Genomic DNA, 19,865 nt, shown 5'->3' on the forward strand with positions numbered 1-19,865 from the left:
GCTCCAGCGTTTCCTTAGAGCCAGTTTGGATCTCGCGACTGAATTGCGAACATTCAAAAGCCGTCAAATGCTCAATTCGTTTCAAAATGCAAAACTGTAAGCAAGCCCTTAAGTTGGTGCTTTCAAACTACATCATTTCATTTGCGTGTTTTCCGAACGATGTACATCTTAAAAAGAGTTTTGTCATACAAAACGATCTTTCGATGGAACCGGTAGATCAAGAAACAGTCCCCTCAGGGTTTTTTCAACACAGTGATCAAACCAATAAGAAGCTTAACTGGGTGCTTATGCAAAGCAATTTTAATTGCTAAATATTTTCAAGTGTTTTCACACAGTATGTGAGGTTTGTGGTGAATGTATTGTGAGGTTTGAGGGAATGTATTCAGGGAATGTATTGTGAGGTTTGAGGGAATGCATATTTCTAATTTGCTGTCATTTGGCATACACTTATTGGATTTCTCCGAGCCCGATTTTGAAAGTTATTTGAGTGAGACCGAAGGCCTAGTCCAATATTGAAGTGTTGGGCGAGGATGAATCCTATATAATAAGTAATTTATTTACCGAAGAAATAATCCACCTACCAATACAAAACCATTTAACCAACTAAATTTAATTGAAATAAATTTTACTCCACAAGTTTAAAAGGCAAGAGACAAAAAAATCAAACAATACAAAACACATATTTATCTGGCACATTCGTTTAATCGCCATACTAACCGCCTTGAACTGAATAATACAGAAGCTCCATCGCACGAAGCGCTCCAGCGGAGCACCATGGGTAAGGTATTTTGGTAAACCAATCAAGCCGAAAAGTTTGTTTGTCGCGTGGGGGTGGGGGGGGGGGGGGGTCCGGGGGCAATCTTTTCTTGGCGGAAAGTCGAGCGGCGCTGTGGTGGGCTTTTGGGCAACTTGGGTTTTCTTGTCTAAGCAAACTGATCCGGGAAAACTTCGAAATGAATATGGAGCAAAAACGCCTGATACCAAGCAGTGACGCTATCGAATCTGACAGCTTCGATGGACTACACGTGGAAAAGGCTGAAAATAACGTCAGCGATCCGGAATTTAGTTCGGTAATATCAACACAGGAAACGACAACACAAAGTTTTCCATGGTCCCTCCCTGTAAAGTGATGGCATTGGCTTTCTTTTCTCGCTTTTCTATGTCGCTTCATTTGAAGGACAGTTAATCAACTTGTCCCGACAGATAGCAGAGATATTCGCTTTTTATCCGAGTTCTAAAGTGGTTTTCAGGCAAATTCGGTTCTAGCATTTTTCGGGCGGGGATAAAATTTGTTATAGTCGATTTGATGCCGACCAAAACACGTCGCCATGTCTTTCAAGCATTTTGCACATACTCGGTGTGTTTCTTGAATGATTGATGCCGACCAAAACACGTCGCCATGTTTTTCAAGCATTTTGCCCATACTCAGTGTGTTTCTTTAATGATTGATGGGTTTATTTACTGAGGCAATCAAGAGAGCCACAAAACGGCAAGATCAAGGGTAGCTGGCATCCATCCCCCCCCCCCCCCATTCCCACTTGGGTTGTTGCTTTTCCTTACGGTGAAGCTGCAACGGTTTACTAGATTATGCTGTTTCTAAAACTCAACTTTACCGAATAGAATTTTTCTCTTTTTTTTTCCTTTGTAGCTCCACCGTGATCAAAACGTCGTTGATAAAGTGATAAAAAATGCGTGAAAGTTTAAGCATCAACATATTATGCGCAGCTATACAGAAAGGGATCTGGTACTAAGACAATCTCGGGACTCAGCTCAGTTTGGAAAAGACGGGCACAATGAGTAAAAATGGGGAGTCCTTTAAAGTGATTTTATTTGAAATGCCAGAGTCGCCAAGCCTGACTAGGAGCGGATTTAAAAGATCACAAACTAGCAGGTGTCAGAGCAAGACAGACAAGTTACCACCGTGACTGTTAGTGTTGTTTAAGGATGACAACTGTGTCCACTCTATTTATTTTTGTGACAATGGAAATTGCCTGTGAGATTCATCGATTCAACGTACATACAGTACAAGTAATCGTACATCTTAAACAAGGAATAACATGACTTTGGATGGAAAACATCGCATCAGTATGATCCTCTGTTTAGCGGCATCCACACGTTACTATGGACATGTTTGGGAAGTCCTGCTTCTGGACTTGGTCGTTCTCATCAAAGTAGAGTATGCTCTGGGGTCGCACCGATGAAGACACGCAACAGGGAGCTGGCACAGTTGCAGGCTCAACCGAATGCAAGAGCCCCTGTAAGATTGCATGGTTTGTGGGGCTCAAATGAGCACCCATGACAGTTGGACATTCATCATCGCAGTAATTTGCATTAAAACCAGCTGGAGCAATGATCCAATTATCTTCCTCGCCATAAATTCTGGAGAAGTCGATATATAAAGGTTTCCTACTACAAGAGCTGCGGCTTGTCCTCGTGGGGCGGTCGCCTATCGTATACAAACAAAATAACTGGGTTCAAAATTTGAAATTAAGTTTTATAGATACTATCTTATAAGCTGTGCTAATCTAAAGCGAAAATAATTGATCTCAAGAATCATTTCTTTCATTGACACCACTTCAGGTCAGTCAGCAACTGATCTTCATTCTTCTTCTGGGTATATAGCGTTTTTTCTTTGAACCAACGGAACTTGTCAAAACCGTTTTTTTAAAATCATAACCAGCCCCTCATAAACCTGTCTCCTCAAAACATGTCCTCGACGGGCCGTGAATGGCTTCCAAACCTTCATTTTCAAATTCCTGGATGCTGTTGTCAGATGTCCTCATTCCTGTCCCCTCAGATTAATCCCTTTTTTGGTTTAGGAGGAGTTTTCAAGCCCAGTATTTGCAGCATGGCCTTTTCCACTGCTTTAGCTACTTCCGCCTCTTTGGCCGTTAAAGGTGTCTTCGGTTTTCCCAGGCATATCGTTGCTCCAAAGAATAAACAACACAGCAAAGAGAGAAACATCTTTAAAGCCAAACGCGAAATGCCTGATCATTGAAAAGAAAACAATGTTAGTGTAATGGCCGGCATATTTCTTTAATCTCACGGTGGTTCTTGGACACCGTGACAAAATGCTGGCCAATTAACCTGTTGCTAAGAATGACACCATCACTACATAATTTGGTTCTCTAATGTCGAAGTCATGTTGCCTAAACTTCCCAAGCGCACTATAACTCGATAGAGCACACTTACAATAATGAACCAGTTGTTTACAACATTGCCCCTGAAAAAGTTCATCAAATTCTGCACCAAAACACAGGCTGCTCGAATCACAGGCTATGCCGTCCGCCATCTTGAATTGGATTTTCATTCGCAACATTCTGTTCATTCTGCGCCTGAGAGCAGAATGGATGGAATAGCGTTCTGTCCATTCTGGAATACAAATGCGGGATAGAAAAAAGGCGCATTTTACATTCGGACCATTCTCATTCCAGAATTTTGAATAAAAAAAGCGCCCTTAATGCTTTTTAGTTCTGTTGCGCGGTTTGGGACTGGCACTAGTTACGCGCGCAATACTTTTCCAACACAAGTGTTCTCCCCCAGAGCCCCGAAAAAAGATCACCATTTTACCATTACCATACGCTCCAAAATGGCTTGCCGCCAAAAAACCATCTTTAGCAATTCCTTAGCAACGGACCTAATTGATGTTTGTTTGGTCTAGTTTTGAGCGTTTTTTTTTTTATCAGATGACGTCAACGTCTCAGACATTTCACGGTCTCTAGCATTGAAAAATCTATCCTCGTCTTTGGAGAAGTTACATCGCGTCTGATATTGTTTCCTTTGTTTTTAAATCTTAACTGTTTTAATGATGAATTTGTCCTTTCCCTTGATTTCATAGGTACTGTATCTGTATTTTTCATCATCTGTATTGCATTTGCAGAAAAGAAAATCCGTTTTACTTGTGAAAACCAAAATTTAATCAGATAACAAAGAAAGCCGAATGTAAATGGAACATGTTTTGACCATTTTGAGTCCTTCCCGTTCCTTTCTGAATTTTGAATTAGGTTATAAGGAACACCTTCCTATTTTAAATGATACACCAGTATCCATTCGTTAAAAGTGGAACCATCATTTCTAACAGGTGTTCCTCTTGTTCATCAATGACCCATTATTTCGCAGACGTCATGAAATTAAAAGGTTTTCTTGCTGGTTAACATGAATAGAAACTATAACCTGCTTTCAGAAAATCGAAGTAGGTAGAAGAAATCATTTAAGTAAAAAAGATGCGTCGATAACATAGAAAGAACTGATTGTTCTGATATTTAATCGCAACTCTAAGTGATTGGCAAAATTAACGCCTCGCGAGTGTGTTATTTTGCATCCCGAGGTTTTGAGTTTTAGGAGTAACGGAAGAGAATTGTGTTTAAGTTACGTTCACTTAAACCTGTTAGCAGTGAAATTGGTTTCAGGTAGCTAAATGTAACTTTCGATCGTCTTTACTTTCATCATACAATGAAGTGAATTAAAACAAAAGATGAAACATTTGTAAAATATAGTAAAATAAAACAACGTGAACATTCGCTGCCATTTCAGTAGATTTCGACCTGATATAACTCGTCCAATTGAAGCAGGAAATTGTGGCACGGTAGCTGTATGCAAAATCAACTTTTGATTTGTTTGGCGAGAGCTACATGATATATTAAATTTAACATTCTAATCTAAAATAAATTGTCATACAGTCTTTCGATTTAATAAGATGCCGTAGAGTAAGGGAAAATTTTCAGTCAGATGCTAAATATTCACTGTAATATCACCTTCAGTTTTCAACCAAGGATTTCCCATTTCAAGAAAAAATATACAATAAACCAAGAAAAACCGATGGAAACTATATCAAAGTAAGTGTAAAGTAACGTATAACGTAAGAAGTTAAAGTAAAAAGAAACCTCGCTGCTGTTTTCACGACTGAATCGTTTTTCAGTTCATTAAATATAAAACGTAAGGTACGCTTTAAAAGTTTCTAAAACACTTTAAAATCATAAGCAAAAAAACTTAAGAAGGATGGTAAAATGAGACAAAAATACTTACAATTCTTAGCTTCGACGAAGTTGTTAAACGTCTAATGAAGTTGTTGAACGACTAATGAAGTTGTTTTGTGTTATGATACGTTAAGCATCTCAATAATGAATTTTTTTATATCGTCTTCACTTCCTTAAAAGGTAAAGGATACGTCACTAATTAATTTTTCATGAGCTCAGCGGTCCTGATATTTTCTATTTGAAAACGAAAATCGAATTTTTCATTGCCCTGGTTTTTTATCTGTACAAGTAGGGAAAAATGATTGGTATTATGATACAAAGCAGAAATGCCACAATTCTCTTTTGAACAAACTACCAGTTTGGCTAATTTAGTTATGAGTAACATGTTGCTGATGTCATTTATGAATGACCCATTATTTTACACTCGACATGAGATGATACGGCTGTCTTCATGCATAGCAGGAACGAAAGCTTTGACCTGCTCTCAGGGAAGTCAAAGCTGGTAGACGAAATAATCAGTACAACTGGGCAATAGCTGATTGTTTTGATGTCTTCTCAACCATAAATGTCTTGTTAAATTGCGTTAAGTGCGTTATTTTGCAATTTTACGTTTTACGAAAACACACAGCTATAATATATTTATAAAAAATAAAGCTATTTCCTCTGCTTTTCCTGACTCAATTTTCGTTTTTACAGGTAGATATGCTTGTTGTGAACAGCAGTAACTAATAAACCTATTAGGGAACTTTATCGTTGAACTCTTGAACTACGGATTTTCTTTCTATTTTTCAGGCAGTAAATCATGATACGCTTATTATACGCTTATGACAGTTAAAGAACTTAATTTATCATAACACAGATTAGTTTCATTGATGGTGTATTTATTTCTGCAAGCCAATATGAAATAAAATAACATTAGTTAAAATTGCGGTTCAAATCTGATTCAGATTTTGACTAAACTCGTGCAGTGGAGTCAGAGTATTATTATCATTATTATTTTTATTGCGCGATCAGTATAGGAGTTTCTTATGGGAAATCTCATGTTTATAGTAAGAGGATTATTTATTTTAATACAGCGCGATTTCGTGAGAATCCATGTGAACTGATGTTGATTTGAAGTCAAAATAACACAGCAATGGTAAAAACACGTTAAAGATTTTTCTTTTGTAATAGCGTCATGAAAATACCATAATAAAAGCAAAATGCGATAGCTAACAAAAGTTACGATTCGTTGTTGATACAATCGAGGGAGCCATTAGAAGGGATGAACGTGTCGTGAAGCAAGCCGTAATTTCAGATCTTCGACTAGTTTTATACAGTGGCATGTAATGAAATTTTAAGTGATAAAGGTAAAACAATTGTTCGTAGAAAGCCATGTAGATTTCGACTCCCCGAAGTATTGCTATGTTAAATACAACAAATTTTGTTTAGCAAGGGCCACACGTTGTAAATCTTCCAATGAAGTTTTGTTAGGATAAGGTGTTACACAGCGCGGTAATATAAACAGATTTCAAAGGACAAAGGGAAAATTTAAAGCCTACCTGTGCTATTTACAATTCAGTAGACTACGAGCCCGAGTCTTAGCTTCTTTGAACGAATAGTCAACGAGGCGCAGCGCAAGCCGAGTTGCTATCGTTCATAGGAAACGATTACGAGTAGTCTAATTGTTTTAGTAGAAATTTGAAGGATTGAAGTCCAAAACCTAAAATTTTCTGTACTTTTAAGCCAAAAATCAAGAATAATCAGATTTGCGGATTTCCAATAGAACACGGCATCAGATATACACGGCAATAGCACGAAGACGTTCAGTCTTTTGAGGATAACTGACTTCATGGAAACATGTTTTGTCTAAATTTAATTAAAGCAAAAAGATGGAAAACTGAAAAAGGGAAAATTTAAACAAAATCGTGTGCAAATGATAAAATTAAAGTATATCCCTCCGCTGTGCTAATGATCTCATTTTTTCCGTTGAAAAAAAAAAAAAAACAAATAAAGAGCAACTTATAAACATTTTTTTTTATGAAATTAGAAACATAACTTTTAAACACTTGGTAAATTGAACCACCCAAAGCTATGAACACTTACGATTCTTAGCTGTTAACTTCGAAGAAATTGCAAGATTACTGATGAACTAACCAGATGTTTTGATAAGTTAAGCACTTTTTCAGTCGTCTTTTCTGTCTTACATGAGAAAGAAAATCAGTAGGGGTTCAAGAGTTCAACTGTGTACCCGTTTAACTTGTTTAAACGAATTTATGTTAGAAAACACAGTGTTAAGAATGTAAATGGAGCATTTTTTGTTCTTTTTTCAGTTCCTTTGCTTTTTGATTCGATTTTTTGAGACAAAGTATAACATAACAAAAGTAAATAGGCTAGAATCGTGCCATGAACGACGTGCAATCGTTAATTATTAAACAGTAAAAGCCAGTGAATCTAACAGGTGATCATCTCATTTATCAAGGGCCCATTATTTGATTAACACCATGTAACTAAACGGTTGCCTTGATGCATAACAGTAATGAAAACTGTGACCTGCTCTCGGGAAATCGAAACCAAGCAGACGAAATCAACAAAAGTCGGATGGAAGCGGAACATGCGTCGAATATGAAGAAATAATTTTTGACAATCTTTTTTCGTCGCATGTGTTATTTTACAAATTACCACTTCATGAATTTTTCGGCTTAAAACTACCTTATTATAGGAAATTAGCGCTTCATGAAATTAACGCGAATTTCAAAAATTCGCGTTAATTTAAGTCGCGTTAATTTTTGTTAACTTTAATTTCCGCGCCGTTAATTTAGTGGAGCGTTTATTTCCGCGACCTTAATTTCCATTATTTTGGCCCCAATTTTTTGATACAGTCCAGACGTTCTTATTTCCTAGGAAAAAGTATTATTTCTTCAGGGTGGACGCTCGGAGTGGTCAGATTCCTTCGCTTAACCCATATGTTTGGGTTAGTATCACGAGCATTGTTCCGTCCAGATTATACGCCTAGTGTTAAAATAAACTTGTTCCTGTTGTCTCAAGAAGTTTTTCTTTGTGTACGTCGCGTCAATTTCCTTCATTTTGAAATGTTACCCTCTCTTTCGCGTTAATTTGATTTATTGGGAAGTAATATTTCCTTCGATTCGCGTTAATTTAAGTCGAGTTAATTTCAAATACCTTATTGTACACAAGTGTTAATTTCCTATAATAAGGTAAATAGCCCAAAAGTAAATAAAATGAAATAACTACAGATTTAAACACAATAATGTGAGTTCAAACTGCGTCTGCATTCTGCCCCTTAGGTTTCCGCCAAACTTGTGTGATGGAAACACATAATTAGTTCCACTAAAATAAATTTATTTTGTTTAGTGAAGACTGGGCAAACTAAAATAGATTCTTACGGAAACGTTTCTCATTAAATACTAATAGGTCACTATCCGTAGAAAGATTTCACAGAACTAAAGGACAATTATATGCGACATTATGCCAATCAAAGCAAATGATTCAAACGCGCTAAAAGTCATTTTTTGAAGATAGCGAAATTGTTGAAAGCAAATTGCCGCGTAATCAGTAGAAAATACGAAAGTCAGCACTACTTACGATTTCCAGACGGTGCCTTTGAAGAAATTATTAGACAATAGATTGAATAAGCGTAGCTATGTTGTCATGTCAGCCGCCTTAGGCATAAATTATTTATAGCTAGCGACAATTTTCAATCGTCTCTGCTAGTATAAAGATATATATATATATAGTAAAGTGGGATAAATTGTTGTAAAACTCAAAATTATAAAATTTACGTTACACCCACGTACTGCCCCTTAAATTTTGACCAAAATCGTGAAATGGAGCCGAAGTAGTTCTATGTAAAGTAAAATTCATTTGTTTAGCAAGGCACATGCGTTAACTTATAAATAATTAAGGAGAAGTAAGTCAATGCGAAATAAAACTAAAAATAGCGTCAACTACTTAAGACTGATACATCGTGCAAGATATAGGTTTGTGGCTTTATTATTTTCATTTTTCTCCCTTTGTATATATTTAAAGAAAAAGCGATCAAATAAAAACAATTAAAATGTTTTACCCTTAAATTCTCCTCTCCTGGGTTAACTGACTCGTTTCCACAGGTCAAAACTGGTGGACTATTGATCTTCTTTACTCCTGCTGATTTTCTTTCCCTTTTAAGGCAGTAAAATGCTAAAAATCTACAGCTAGATATGAAACATTCATTGCTTAAGCGCTTAACTTTCCACGACATATGGAAATTCATCAGTCTTCTAACAATTTCTTCAAAGACAGGAGCTACGAATCGTGAGTATTATTTTAAATACTTTACTTTATTAACTTGTAACGCCGTCTTGTGTACGATTTCAACGGTTGTTTTAGTTATTTTAGGAAACTCAAAAAAAAGCTCAGCTCGTTTAAACAGCGATGGCTCAATTTGAACGTTTATTTGTTACCTTAATCTGTACCTACATTTTGCTTCTGCTTTCTATCGTTGAGAGTTAGATAGGTGAAAATTGAAAAAGCTTGTTATCCTGGATATTATGTTGGAAAGTGTAGTAGATGAAATCTACTTAAGTTGCAGAACATTTTATGTAATATAAGTAAGATAGGAACGCAATTACAGCTGGCTAGATAAAAGTCATTGCTGACGCGTCTGAATGTAACAACATACATATTTTGCCTTTATGTTTTGTCTTTATATTTGTATTCACGGGGCAACTATCAGCCGATAGTTCCTCGACATATTGTTTAAATAGAAAAATGATGTAGAAATCAATCAAATTCGTTGATTCTCAATAGAAAGCGGCTAAGTTTCTGCTTATACAACATTTAAAAAAAAATTATAACCGTAAACATCTTGTGAAACGTTGAAATGCAAAAGAACACAGTCGTGATGTGCAAATTTAACGAAACGTATAACGAGACTAGATCAAAACAAGAAGCTACTGTTGAGTTATAGCCGTTTATTTCGTTTACCAAGTCCATGATCCGAGTTTTATTTCCTGCTATGCTTCAAGACAAGCGTATTATTTCATGGCGTGTGTAAAATAATGGGTCATTGATAAATGAGATCAGCACCTGTTAAAAACACTAGTAGATTGTTCAAGAGAGGATTGTGGCAATTCTATTTTTTCACATAATGCACATCATTTTTTCCTACTTGCTCAAGTAAAAAAAAAAAACGAATTTAACGCAGGAAAAACAAACATGTGTAAATATTTCTCCTCTCTTGCAATTTCAAACTTAATTTTTATTTTCTAGTAAAAAAGCAGGATCATTGACCTCATGAAAGTATAATTAGTGAACTTCCTTTCCTTTTTAGTGGCAGTAAAGACCATCGAAAATAGCAGGTACCTATAAAAAATTAATTGTCAAGGTGCTTAAAGTACCATGACTTGAAAGAACTTAGTCAAACGCCTAAAAACATCGTCGAAGCCAGCAGCTAAGAATTGTAAGTATTGTAGCTTTGGATACTTCACTTAACCGACTCTTCAAAGCTCTTTTGTTTATGATTTCATAGTGTTCAAGAAACTTTTGAATGGGACTTGTTCACGGATTTTAACATATATTTTTTTTAACGGCCAAAAATTATGTTTGCATCTTGGTACATTTTTATTGACAGTTGCCTAGGACGGAAATGGGTTGCAACATGAAAAATCGAGGCAAAACTGTTTAAAGGTGTTTCGATAAGATTGATATTTATAGCCGAAGTTTGATTTCTATACGCGATATACAGTTAATATACATACATTAAGTTGGATTAAGTTGCCTACCACTAATTTCTGAATAGTTTAGACCAAAAATCAGCGAAATGCCCTTGACTTAGAATTTTATTTGTTACAGTATTGAACGAAGTGTAAAACAATTCAACTCATTAAGACAACAGAATTATTCCTTTAATTTTAACTTTAAGTTCTATTTTTATATTATTTAATATTTATTAGTATTCATCTTTTTTCCTTGTATATTAACAAATGTTTTCTCTTTCCTTTTATTCACTTCATTATATAGTAAGAATGAAGACGATTGAAAGTTTCATCTAGTTATATGAAAGCAAAAAATCATTGATGACGGATTTATCTTATAGCATAACGTAACACAATTTTTTACAACTTATTTTACATCGAACTACGGTGGCACCTTTTCAGGGGTTTACTGCAAACTCAGTCATAGCGCACAACTTCATGCTATAACGTTTTATGATGGTATAGACTTATAGTATTCTTTCGCTTAGTTTTATTTTATTATGTGGAAAACACTAAAAGCCATGGAGCTGAAAACTTGCCGAAACCTTGGATGGCAAAATAACAAACTCGCGAGGTTTAATTTGCCAAACGTCGTTAGGTTGAGAATACATTTAAACAAGCTGTTGTTACCAAATTATCGACGCGTCCTTTCGACTCATTATTTCTTCTATTTCCTTTTTTGCTCGGTTTCATTTCATTGTAAAGAAAATTTAGGAAGCCATACTCCTGGAAATTTCGTGAAACCCTGGGTTGCAAAATAACACTCCCGTAAGACGACAATTTGCCCAACACTTAGGGTTAAAGATAAATTATACAAGCAGTTCTTTCAGAGTTATCATTGCATCACTTCACCACTCATGATTTCGTCCACCCGCTGCTTTCCTAAGTTCCTGAGGACAGGTAACCGTTTTCACTCCTGTTGTTAATCATGACAACCGTTTCATTTCATGGCAGTTCTGAAATAATGAGTGCTTCATTGCTGAGTTGGTGCCCAGCAAACAGTTAGCCTTTACACTAACATTGTTTCATTTCCAATGATCAGGCAATTCACTTTTGGCTTAAAGATGTTTATCGCTCTGCTGTGTTGTTTATTCTTTGGAGCAACGATATGTCTGGGAGAACCGAAGCCACCTTTAACGGCCAAAGAGGCGAAAGTAGCTAAAGCAGTGGAAAAGGCCATGCTGAAAATACTGGGCTTGAAAACTCCTCCTAAACCAAAAAAGGGATCAAAGGACAAAATACCGCAGTTCATGCTTGACTCGATTAATAAACAAGTCAATGAATCTGCGAGGAGAGGAATGGAAGTGTCTGAAACCACCAACCAAAAATTGGAAAATGAAGGTTTGCAAATCAAGAGATAATACACGTGTACGACAGAGAATATTGAAGACATATCATTTTAAAATTTCACTTAGCTAAAGCAAATGCCTTGTTAGCGGGGCGCGCTTATTGCAGTTAAGCGTGACGCGCTATAAACGGGGACAAAGCGGTAGACTGTGTAGTGTAGCAAAGAAACAATCTTCCCTTTAAAAGTCATTTTAGTAGCAAAGAAACAATCTTCCCTTTAAAAGTCATTTTAGTATCATCATTATTATTATCAATATACAGGACCAAATAACACCAAGATAACTAACAGATTTAGATAATACAAGTGTGCTTCATTCGTATTGAAAATTTTATACTTTAATGGGGCATAAGTGTTGTCCAAGTTTAGTTGACAATTGCAGTAATTTCTCTGAAAATATACTGATCAAAAATACACCTGACACCTCATTGATAACCGTTATACTTTATGAAACGCCACTTCGTAATTGAACTTAGGCGTAGAATTTCCTCACTACTTCAGCTAATTTAGCTCGACGGGAAAAAGATGAATGAGGTGAAAGATATTCGTTTCGTTTCTTGTAAAACAACAAAAAGTGTAATTTTTTTTTCATCCTCACCTTGTGCTTTTCCTTCAAGTTGCAAGTATCTATAAGTTTCAATCCGAATTTTTGGCCGCGATTTTTTCAATTCAATTTGATTTATTTCCGGACAACATCCGTTTGGCAAGACATCTAGAGAAACTGCACAAAACTATGTTAATTTCTAAGCTTGCTGTACGCAACTGGATGAGGTTTTCACCGGATCAATAAATCTAAACCTAAGTGATTAAAATTCATTGGATGATGATCCGTGGACCAATCAACTGCAGAGCAGATAATGCATAAGCAGCCCTTCTGGGAGACATTAGGAACCTTCACATTGAAGTACGAGTACGAGATTGAGTAAGAGTAAGACTTTCGAATATCAATCCAGTTACGTTTCCCGAGTCCCAACTCCTTCCTACATTGAAGTGACGAGTACAATCTCGGTGTGAGATTGATGTGAAATGAGAAAATCGAAACCATAAGCACTAGGTTTGAAAAATCATACTCCTACCCAATCTCGTACTCGTACTCCGATCTGAAGGACCCTATTTCAGACCCGCCAAGTACCGGTTTTGAAGAGGCAGTTGCGTATATATAACGATAACAATTATAATAATTAAAAAAAAAACATAAGATGGACAAGTTTCATTGGTTCACGAAAACGCGCCCTTTTCCTTGTGGAAGAATAAAGCTTTGCTCGCTTACTTGATGTTGGTTTGTCGGAACAATGATCCGAGCAATTATTTAAGCTTTTTCAGCATTGCGGCTAAGAAAGTCTTCATTGAACCTCTATGGGATTTCCATGACATCAAGTATTAAACCCGGTTATTTTTGTTTGTACAACAGGGGATCTATCCGCGAGGACAAGTCGCCGCACTTGCCAGAAGCATTCTTTATATATCGACTTCTCCAGACTTTGGGGTGAAGATAATTGGATCATTGCTCCTGCTGGTTTTCATGCACATAACTGCGATGGTGAATGTTCAGTTCCCATGGGTGATCACTTGAGCCCCACAAACCATGCAGTCTTTCAAGATTACTGGCATTCGGTTGAGTCTACCGTGCCAGGCCCCTGCTGCGTGCCTACAGAGCTGCGACCTCAGAGTATCATCTACCGTGATGACAACGGCGTTATCCAGGATCGGGTTTACTCAGACATGTCTGTAGTTTCATGTGGATGTCGCTGATTAGAGGACCGAGATGTTTTCCAACCATAGCCATGTAACTCCGTTAATTTAAAATGTCCGACTTCTTGCCCTGTATTTGCACTGAGTCGATGTGAAGTACAAATAAATGGAAAAGACACAGTTGTCGTCCATAGAAAAAACACTGATCTGACTGTTTATCTTTTTTATTTTCGATCCGACCCCTTCTTAATTTGTTTCAAATGAGTCATCCTTTTGTTATTAACCACGCACGCGGTTCTTGCTCTGCTAGCGGTTTCTTTTTCCGTTTTGTCGGTGAATAGACCCAAGCATCCACTCGTCCAAATCGTTCAAAGTTTATTCGCCAAAAGCTGATAAAACGACATCACTTTGCTCATTTGCATTATAGAAAAACGTAAATATCGTTAAAACGAAAACAAAAAAGATATCAAAAAAGGGCAAAACGCCAATCTCCTTATATTAATTTTGAAAAGCATTTCAAATTAGTAGCAATTATTGTTTTCTACCTCATAGGCACTTTAACCCTATCCAGACCAGGGGGGGGGGGGGGAGGGGGAAGGGGCGGAAAGTGCCCGCGCCGACTTTGAAAACTTTACGACTTTATCTAAAATTTATCAGGAAATAATTTGATATGATAGCTTGCCGTGTCAGGAACTTGACGTCACCATAGCAACGGCATATTGACAGGCATGTTTTCCCAAATTTGTAAATTTCGTGTTTCAATTAATGAAAATTATCTCTAATGAAATTATTTTCACCATTTTACGAATTTTAAGAATAGTTTTATTGATTTTGAGTACTTTGCGGTCATTTTTGGCGGTTTTCTGACGTTTTGGAAAAATTTGGAAATTCAAGATGGCCGATCCAAGATGGCGGCTGTTTTGACGTTATGATGTAATTGTCACGTGATGTGACGTCTTTATCCCACGTGACGTATACGAAAAGTTAGATTTTCGGGCATACTATACATCCTGTAAGTTTCATTGTGATTGCTTAAATATTCTGGAAGTTACGGAGGCGGGGGGGGGGGGGGGTGGGCGGTCTGAATAGGGTTAATTAAGAATCTAGATTTTTAAATTGAATTATGGTCAAAAGAAATTCGGGAAAAACCGTCAACTATAGAATAGAACATCGACTAAACACGTGATGCATCGGAGCTGAACACACGCGTGTTTTGGAGCTCCGCAAAACCTTTATTTTGAAGAAGGTATTTTGAGCAAAACCATTCATTGTAATGTCTGCTGACAAAACCAAATTGAGAAGAAGCGCCTACGAATTAGCAGCTCAACCTCCGAGGACAGCGAAGAACAGCTACTTGAAAATCTACTTGAAAGAATCTCGCTCATCGAACAAAGTGCTGCTGAGCGGGAAGCGCGGATAACTTCTTTAGAAGCAGAACTTGCCAAAGCAAATGTGACCATAAAACAGTTAACAAAAAAACCAACAAACTCCAAACTTCGCTCGAATTTACGCAACAAGACCAAGCCGAAGCCTTTGATCGAATTGCGGAGTGTGAACGTGAGCAAGCCCAGCAAGATGACGAGCTTATCAGGCAGGAAATTTACAACCGACGATGGAACATGATTTTTTACAAAATTCCCGAATCCTGCGAAGAAGATTGCACAAGTATCATCCGAGATGTGATAACCAATGATCTAAAAATTGACCGTGCAGAAGTTAACCAGTTTCAATTTTGTGGTGTCCACCGTCTCGGCAAACAAAGTCGTGGTCGACCAAAACCGATTATTGTGCGATTTACCTGTAGCAACGATCGAGACAAGGTTTGGAAAAAGCGACGAAACCTAAAGGGTTCAAATGTAAGCATTGGAGAAGATTTACCCAAGCGAGTCCAAGAAATTAAAAGAAAGATCCTGATACCAGCAATGAAGAAAGCAAGAAGCTTAAACCCCCGAAATAAGGCGTCAGTAATAGGAGACAAGCTGATTGTTAACGGCAAGCAATATATGCACTTCAACATCCCTAAACGATGGCTCGATACCCAATCGACCGCTGATGAAGAACCAACTGATCATAATGAAGAACTGCAACAGCAACAAGAGCCCACTAATGCTGATTGTGCGTGAGTAAAAAAAAAACTTTGTCGATAAAATATCTGTATTCATAATACCTAATGTTATAATATATCCTTGTACAAGGAGCTCCGAGGCACAAAAATGACTTTACCGGCGTGTTTATGACGCATAAACATTTAGTAAATTGCGTTAAGGCCATAAGAGCCTGTTGAGTTAATTTGTTTTCACAGATAGCAGGCATATTCCCTATTTATCCGAGTTCTCAAGTTGTTTTTATCAATCAATCAATCAATCAATCAATCAATCAATCAATCAATCAATCAATCAATCAGTCAATCAGTCAATCAATCAATCAATCAATCAATCCGTCAATCAATCAATCAATCCGTCAATCAATCAATCAATCCGTCAATCAATCAATCAATCAATCAAACAATCAAACATTCAATCAATCAACCAATAAAAATTTATTTAAACGGGGTGACACATGATAATTAAGCAGCTAATAAATTTGTGGCCCTTTATGCAAACCAGTTCAAGCATTTTTCCGTGCAAGGATAAAATTCGGCAACTATAATGCAAAAAGTAGCCTTTTTTCGAACTCGTGGGAACAACAGCCTGTAGAAATCTCTTGCTCAAGAAGTCTCGTCCTCTTCCCCACGTTTTTTTTTACTGCCAATCCCGAGGGTGCAAAAAGAACAGTCTGAGAAGATCATCCAGAACACATGAAGGAAAACCCCTGAAAAAATGGAAAAAGCGTGGCAAACACGCGGAGAGCAACGGAGTAGTGCTTTGCATTGTTCTGGCTTTCCTGTGCAGGTGTTCAGGTGATTATGGTAACGAAATTGCAAACAAACCAAAGCAAACCTGACCCACACCCTCTCACCGCCATAGCTAAAGAGACTACTGCACAACACCATTTAGCATCCCCCAGGATGACCACTGATATCATTGGAAATGCTGGGTGAAAGTGTCAAACCTTCGTCCCTTGGCTTGCGGAAGTGAATAATCATTGTAGGATAGACTGTCCACATCCTCTCTATTTTAGAATGCAAAACGCCTATGCGCCTCCCGTTTTGCGCAGGCGGCCAGTTCTCTCGCCGTTTTCACCGCGCGCTCAACAATCGAAAGAATACGAAAAAAAATAGAGGGCTGTGAACAGTCTATTTGTAACACAAAGGTAATTAATGTCTGCAAAAAAGAATAATTGCATCTCCCCTTCACTTTTGTCTGTCGGGAGTAACTCCTGGCCCCGGTTTTTTAAGGATGGATAATACAATCGACCCAATAAATTATTATCCAGTGAAAAGTATAGTATGTATTGTTAACACTTATTCACTGAAGAGCGAATTATCAGGTAAATAGAGTTATCTACCCTTTGAGCAATACGCCCCGGATGTCTATTCGCCTTGATTTCCTATATTACTCCCAGAACACGCTTATGTTGTCTGAGCTTCGTGTAGGGTAAAATCATTTGCATTCTATTTTAAACCTCGCGAGCTTCGCTACTGAAAGGCGAGTGTAAGGCCCCGTCCACGCTGACCCGGGTAGATCTGAAAACGGAGAAATTTGAAAACGCGGTCAAGATCACCAACTAGACTTGTACTTCCCTTAGAACATGGAACCTTCCAGGACATGTCTGCCAGCGTTTTCAACAACCTACCTGCCAACCTAAGAACTTGTAGCGATTTCAAAATTTTCTGCAGGGAAGTCAGAACGCACATTTTAGGTCAAGATGCAACCAATAGCAGCTTTTCATATTATTTTAGTTATAGGAATTTTTTGTCTTTTTATATTAATTGTAACTTTTTAGCTTTAGGAATTTTTCTTTTTGTTTTTTTATATCAAATTGTAATTCTTTTTATGTTAGCTATAGGAATTTTTGTCTTTTTATATTAATTGTAAGTTTTTAGCTTTAGGAATTTTTCTATAGTATGGATATACTGTTAATAAACCATTATTATTATTATTATTATTATTATTATTATTATTATTATTATTATTATTATTATTATTAATATTATTATTATTATTAAACGCCGCGTAAAATGTTTTCCGTCCACATTGAGCCGGGTAAATTTGAAAACGATACGCTTCATCGCACGTTGAGTTACAACGCATGCATAGAGCTATTGCTATGCTAATTAAACCTTTTTGTTTTGACAGAAAACACATGACTTTTTAACCAGCAACTATTTGGAGAGCGTTTTTTTAAAAATACTGTTTTCGGTGACCGAAAACGCCGGTTCAGTGTGGACGGTTGGCCTAACCGGAAGAAAAAAAGATGCGTTTTCAAATTTACCCGGGTCAGTGTGGACGGGGCCTTAAGTGTCTTGTGCTGAGGATTAAAACGCAGGGCCCGAGCCCACTGGCGCACTAACCATAAGTTAACTGCGCCTTCCGAATAGAATGCTAATCCATTCTATTCGGAAGGCGCAGTTAACTTATGGTTAGTGCGCCTTCCGAATAGAATGGATTAGCCTTCCGAATAGAATGCTAATCCATTCAGTTCCAAAATCCGCCATTCAATCAACAATGAGCTATTTAGTCCGATACCCTCTTCATTTAGAACATGTTTCATTCGTTTTGTAGTTTTTTTTTTAGTTATATTAACAATTACTAATTATAAAGTAACAACAAAGTGCGACGTTAACCATCTTTATACCCTTTTATATCTCCAAAATATCGCTTAAAAGCTCCAGCAACTTTAAATTTTTGATAAATTTAGGAAGTGAGGCATTCCACCAGCAATCAACACAATTACTGACTCTTTTGAGCCAAGAAGTCTCTAAAATTATGCCCCATGCTTTGATCTAAAAATTCTGTCAAATAGCGAAAATAAAGTTTTACATTTAGAGGCATCAAGCAAAAAATATCTAACTTTCTTGAAGTTATATTTGGAATTTTTATGACGAGTTATTTATAAATCTTAAATCCTTAAGGCCGATTTACACGGTACGATTTTGTCGCATGCGACATGCTTGCGACATGCTTACGACAGGCCTACGACACGAATTGTGTCGTGTAAATCAAACCTACAACTCGCTTATGACTGTCGTAGGCTGTCGTTAGATTATCGCATGCGACAAAATCGTACCGTGTAAATCGGCCTTTACATAGTTTATTCGATTTTTACAAATCAGCTTTGGATATTTACATGACACTTTGAAATCCAACATGGCGGAAATTTTGGAATGTATGACGTCTTTTTGGCGTTTCATTTTTATTGTTTTCGCTGGTCTTTAATCATGCTTGATTTCAACTGCGATACCAGTTATCTCAGTTTTACAGTTTTACGCTTGGGGTCATTTACTTGCAGTGTTTTCTCGGTATCACAACTGAAACAAATTACTGAAATTCTCTTATTTTTCTTGTTACCTCATAGAGTACTTGGTCGTTATATGATCGTCAATTTACCATAATAAACGACCGTAACCAAGAGAATGATTTTACAGCTAAAATTGTAATTACATAGTTGCATGGTAACAAAGAAATGAAGTGTAACAATGAAATGTCATATATCAACCTAGTAAATGGCCCAGCTCACAACGAGTCTCTCGTAGCTCAGTTGATTAGAGCGCCCAACCGGTATCTGGGAGGCCATGGGTTCCATCCCCGTCGGGGACTCAGATTTTTTCTTTGTCCCACGCTTGTGTCATGTTGAATAATTTCTTCACAAAGAAATGTTTTGTACTAATCATTATTATTTTTTTATTCTGTGGTTTAACATCAAGTAATCTTCATTTTATGTCAGGAACGCATTCACCCGATCTTGCCATATGGCATCATGGCATTGAGTACCTTAGTGGCCACGTTGCTTTGCATGCTTTTGCCCGAGACTCGGTTCAAGCCAACATTGGAGGCGATGGAAAAGCAAGAAGATGCAACATTGGAGACAATGGACAAACAAGAAGAGTCTGGGAACTTGATCGAAACATAAATCTAATAGCAATTAGGGAAGGGTAGGGCTAGAGAGGCTTGAGAAAGTAAAAACGACATATCATTGCCCATGTATTAATTCACTCAATTGCTGGTTGTATTCAAA

At 37.1% G+C, this 19,865-nt stretch overlaps 2 protein-coding genes and 1 long non-coding RNA gene across 3 annotated transcripts; 2 read left to right on the forward strand and 1 right to left on the reverse strand.

Annotated features, from left to right (window-relative positions):
- Positions 1 to 1,903: 1,903 nt before the first annotated feature.
- On the reverse strand, positions 1,904 to 2,981 carry LOC144652656 (protein DVR-1-like). Its single transcript, XM_078512736.1, has 2 exons — positions 2,741 to 2,981; positions 1,904 to 2,446 (listed from the first exon to the last, which is right to left on the reverse strand). Exons 1-2 carry the CDS (start codon positions 2,781 to 2,783, stop codon positions 2,100 to 2,102), a joined length of 390 nt encoding a protein of 129 aa, XP_078368862.1. The 5' UTR covers positions 2,784 to 2,981; the 3' UTR covers positions 1,904 to 2,099.
- Positions 2,982 to 9,245: 6,264 nt separating this feature from the next.
- On the forward strand, positions 9,246 to 13,954 carry LOC144648759 (bone morphogenetic protein 2-like). Its single transcript, XM_078508223.1, has 3 exons — positions 9,246 to 9,269; positions 11,754 to 12,052; positions 13,468 to 13,954. Exons 2-3 carry the CDS (start codon positions 11,776 to 11,778, stop codon positions 13,806 to 13,808), a joined length of 618 nt encoding a protein of 205 aa, XP_078364349.1. The 5' UTR covers positions 9,246 to 9,269; positions 11,754 to 11,775; the 3' UTR covers positions 13,809 to 13,954.
- Positions 13,955 to 15,772: 1,818 nt separating this feature from the next.
- On the forward strand, positions 15,773 to 19,786 carry LOC144647922 (uncharacterized). Its single transcript, XR_013569649.1, has 2 exons — positions 15,773 to 15,867; positions 19,575 to 19,786. It is a non-coding gene; the product is annotated as an uncharacterized LOC144647922 (long non-coding RNA).
- Positions 19,787 to 19,865: the final 79 nt, after the last annotated feature.

This window comes from Oculina patagonica, chromosome 4 (genome assembly GCF_052425735.1).
Source record: "Oculina patagonica isolate OP01 chromosome 4, crgOcupat, whole genome shotgun sequence".
NCBI lineage: Eukaryota > Metazoa > Cnidaria > Anthozoa > Scleractinia > Oculinidae > Oculina > Oculina patagonica.

What these genes read in the sequence shown, in the direction of transcription:
- LOC144652656 (XM_078512736.1), bottom strand. Translation starts at nt 2,783, where the DNA reads ATGAGGACATCTGACAACAGCATCCAGGAATTTGAAAATGAAG. An exon ending in CCAGGAATTTGAAAATGAAG is followed by an intron (nt 2,447 to 2,740) that starts GTTTGGAAGCCA and finishes TGTATACGATAG; the next exon opens with GCGACCGCCCCACGAGGACA.
- LOC144648759 (XM_078508223.1), top strand. Translation starts at nt 11,776, where the DNA reads ATGTTTATCGCTCTGCTGTGTTGTTTATTCTTTGGAGCAACGATATGT. An exon ending in CCAAAAATTGGAAAATGAAG is followed by an intron (nt 12,053 to 13,467) that starts GTTTGCAAATCA and finishes TTTGTACAACAG; the next exon opens with GGGATCTATCCGCGAGGACA.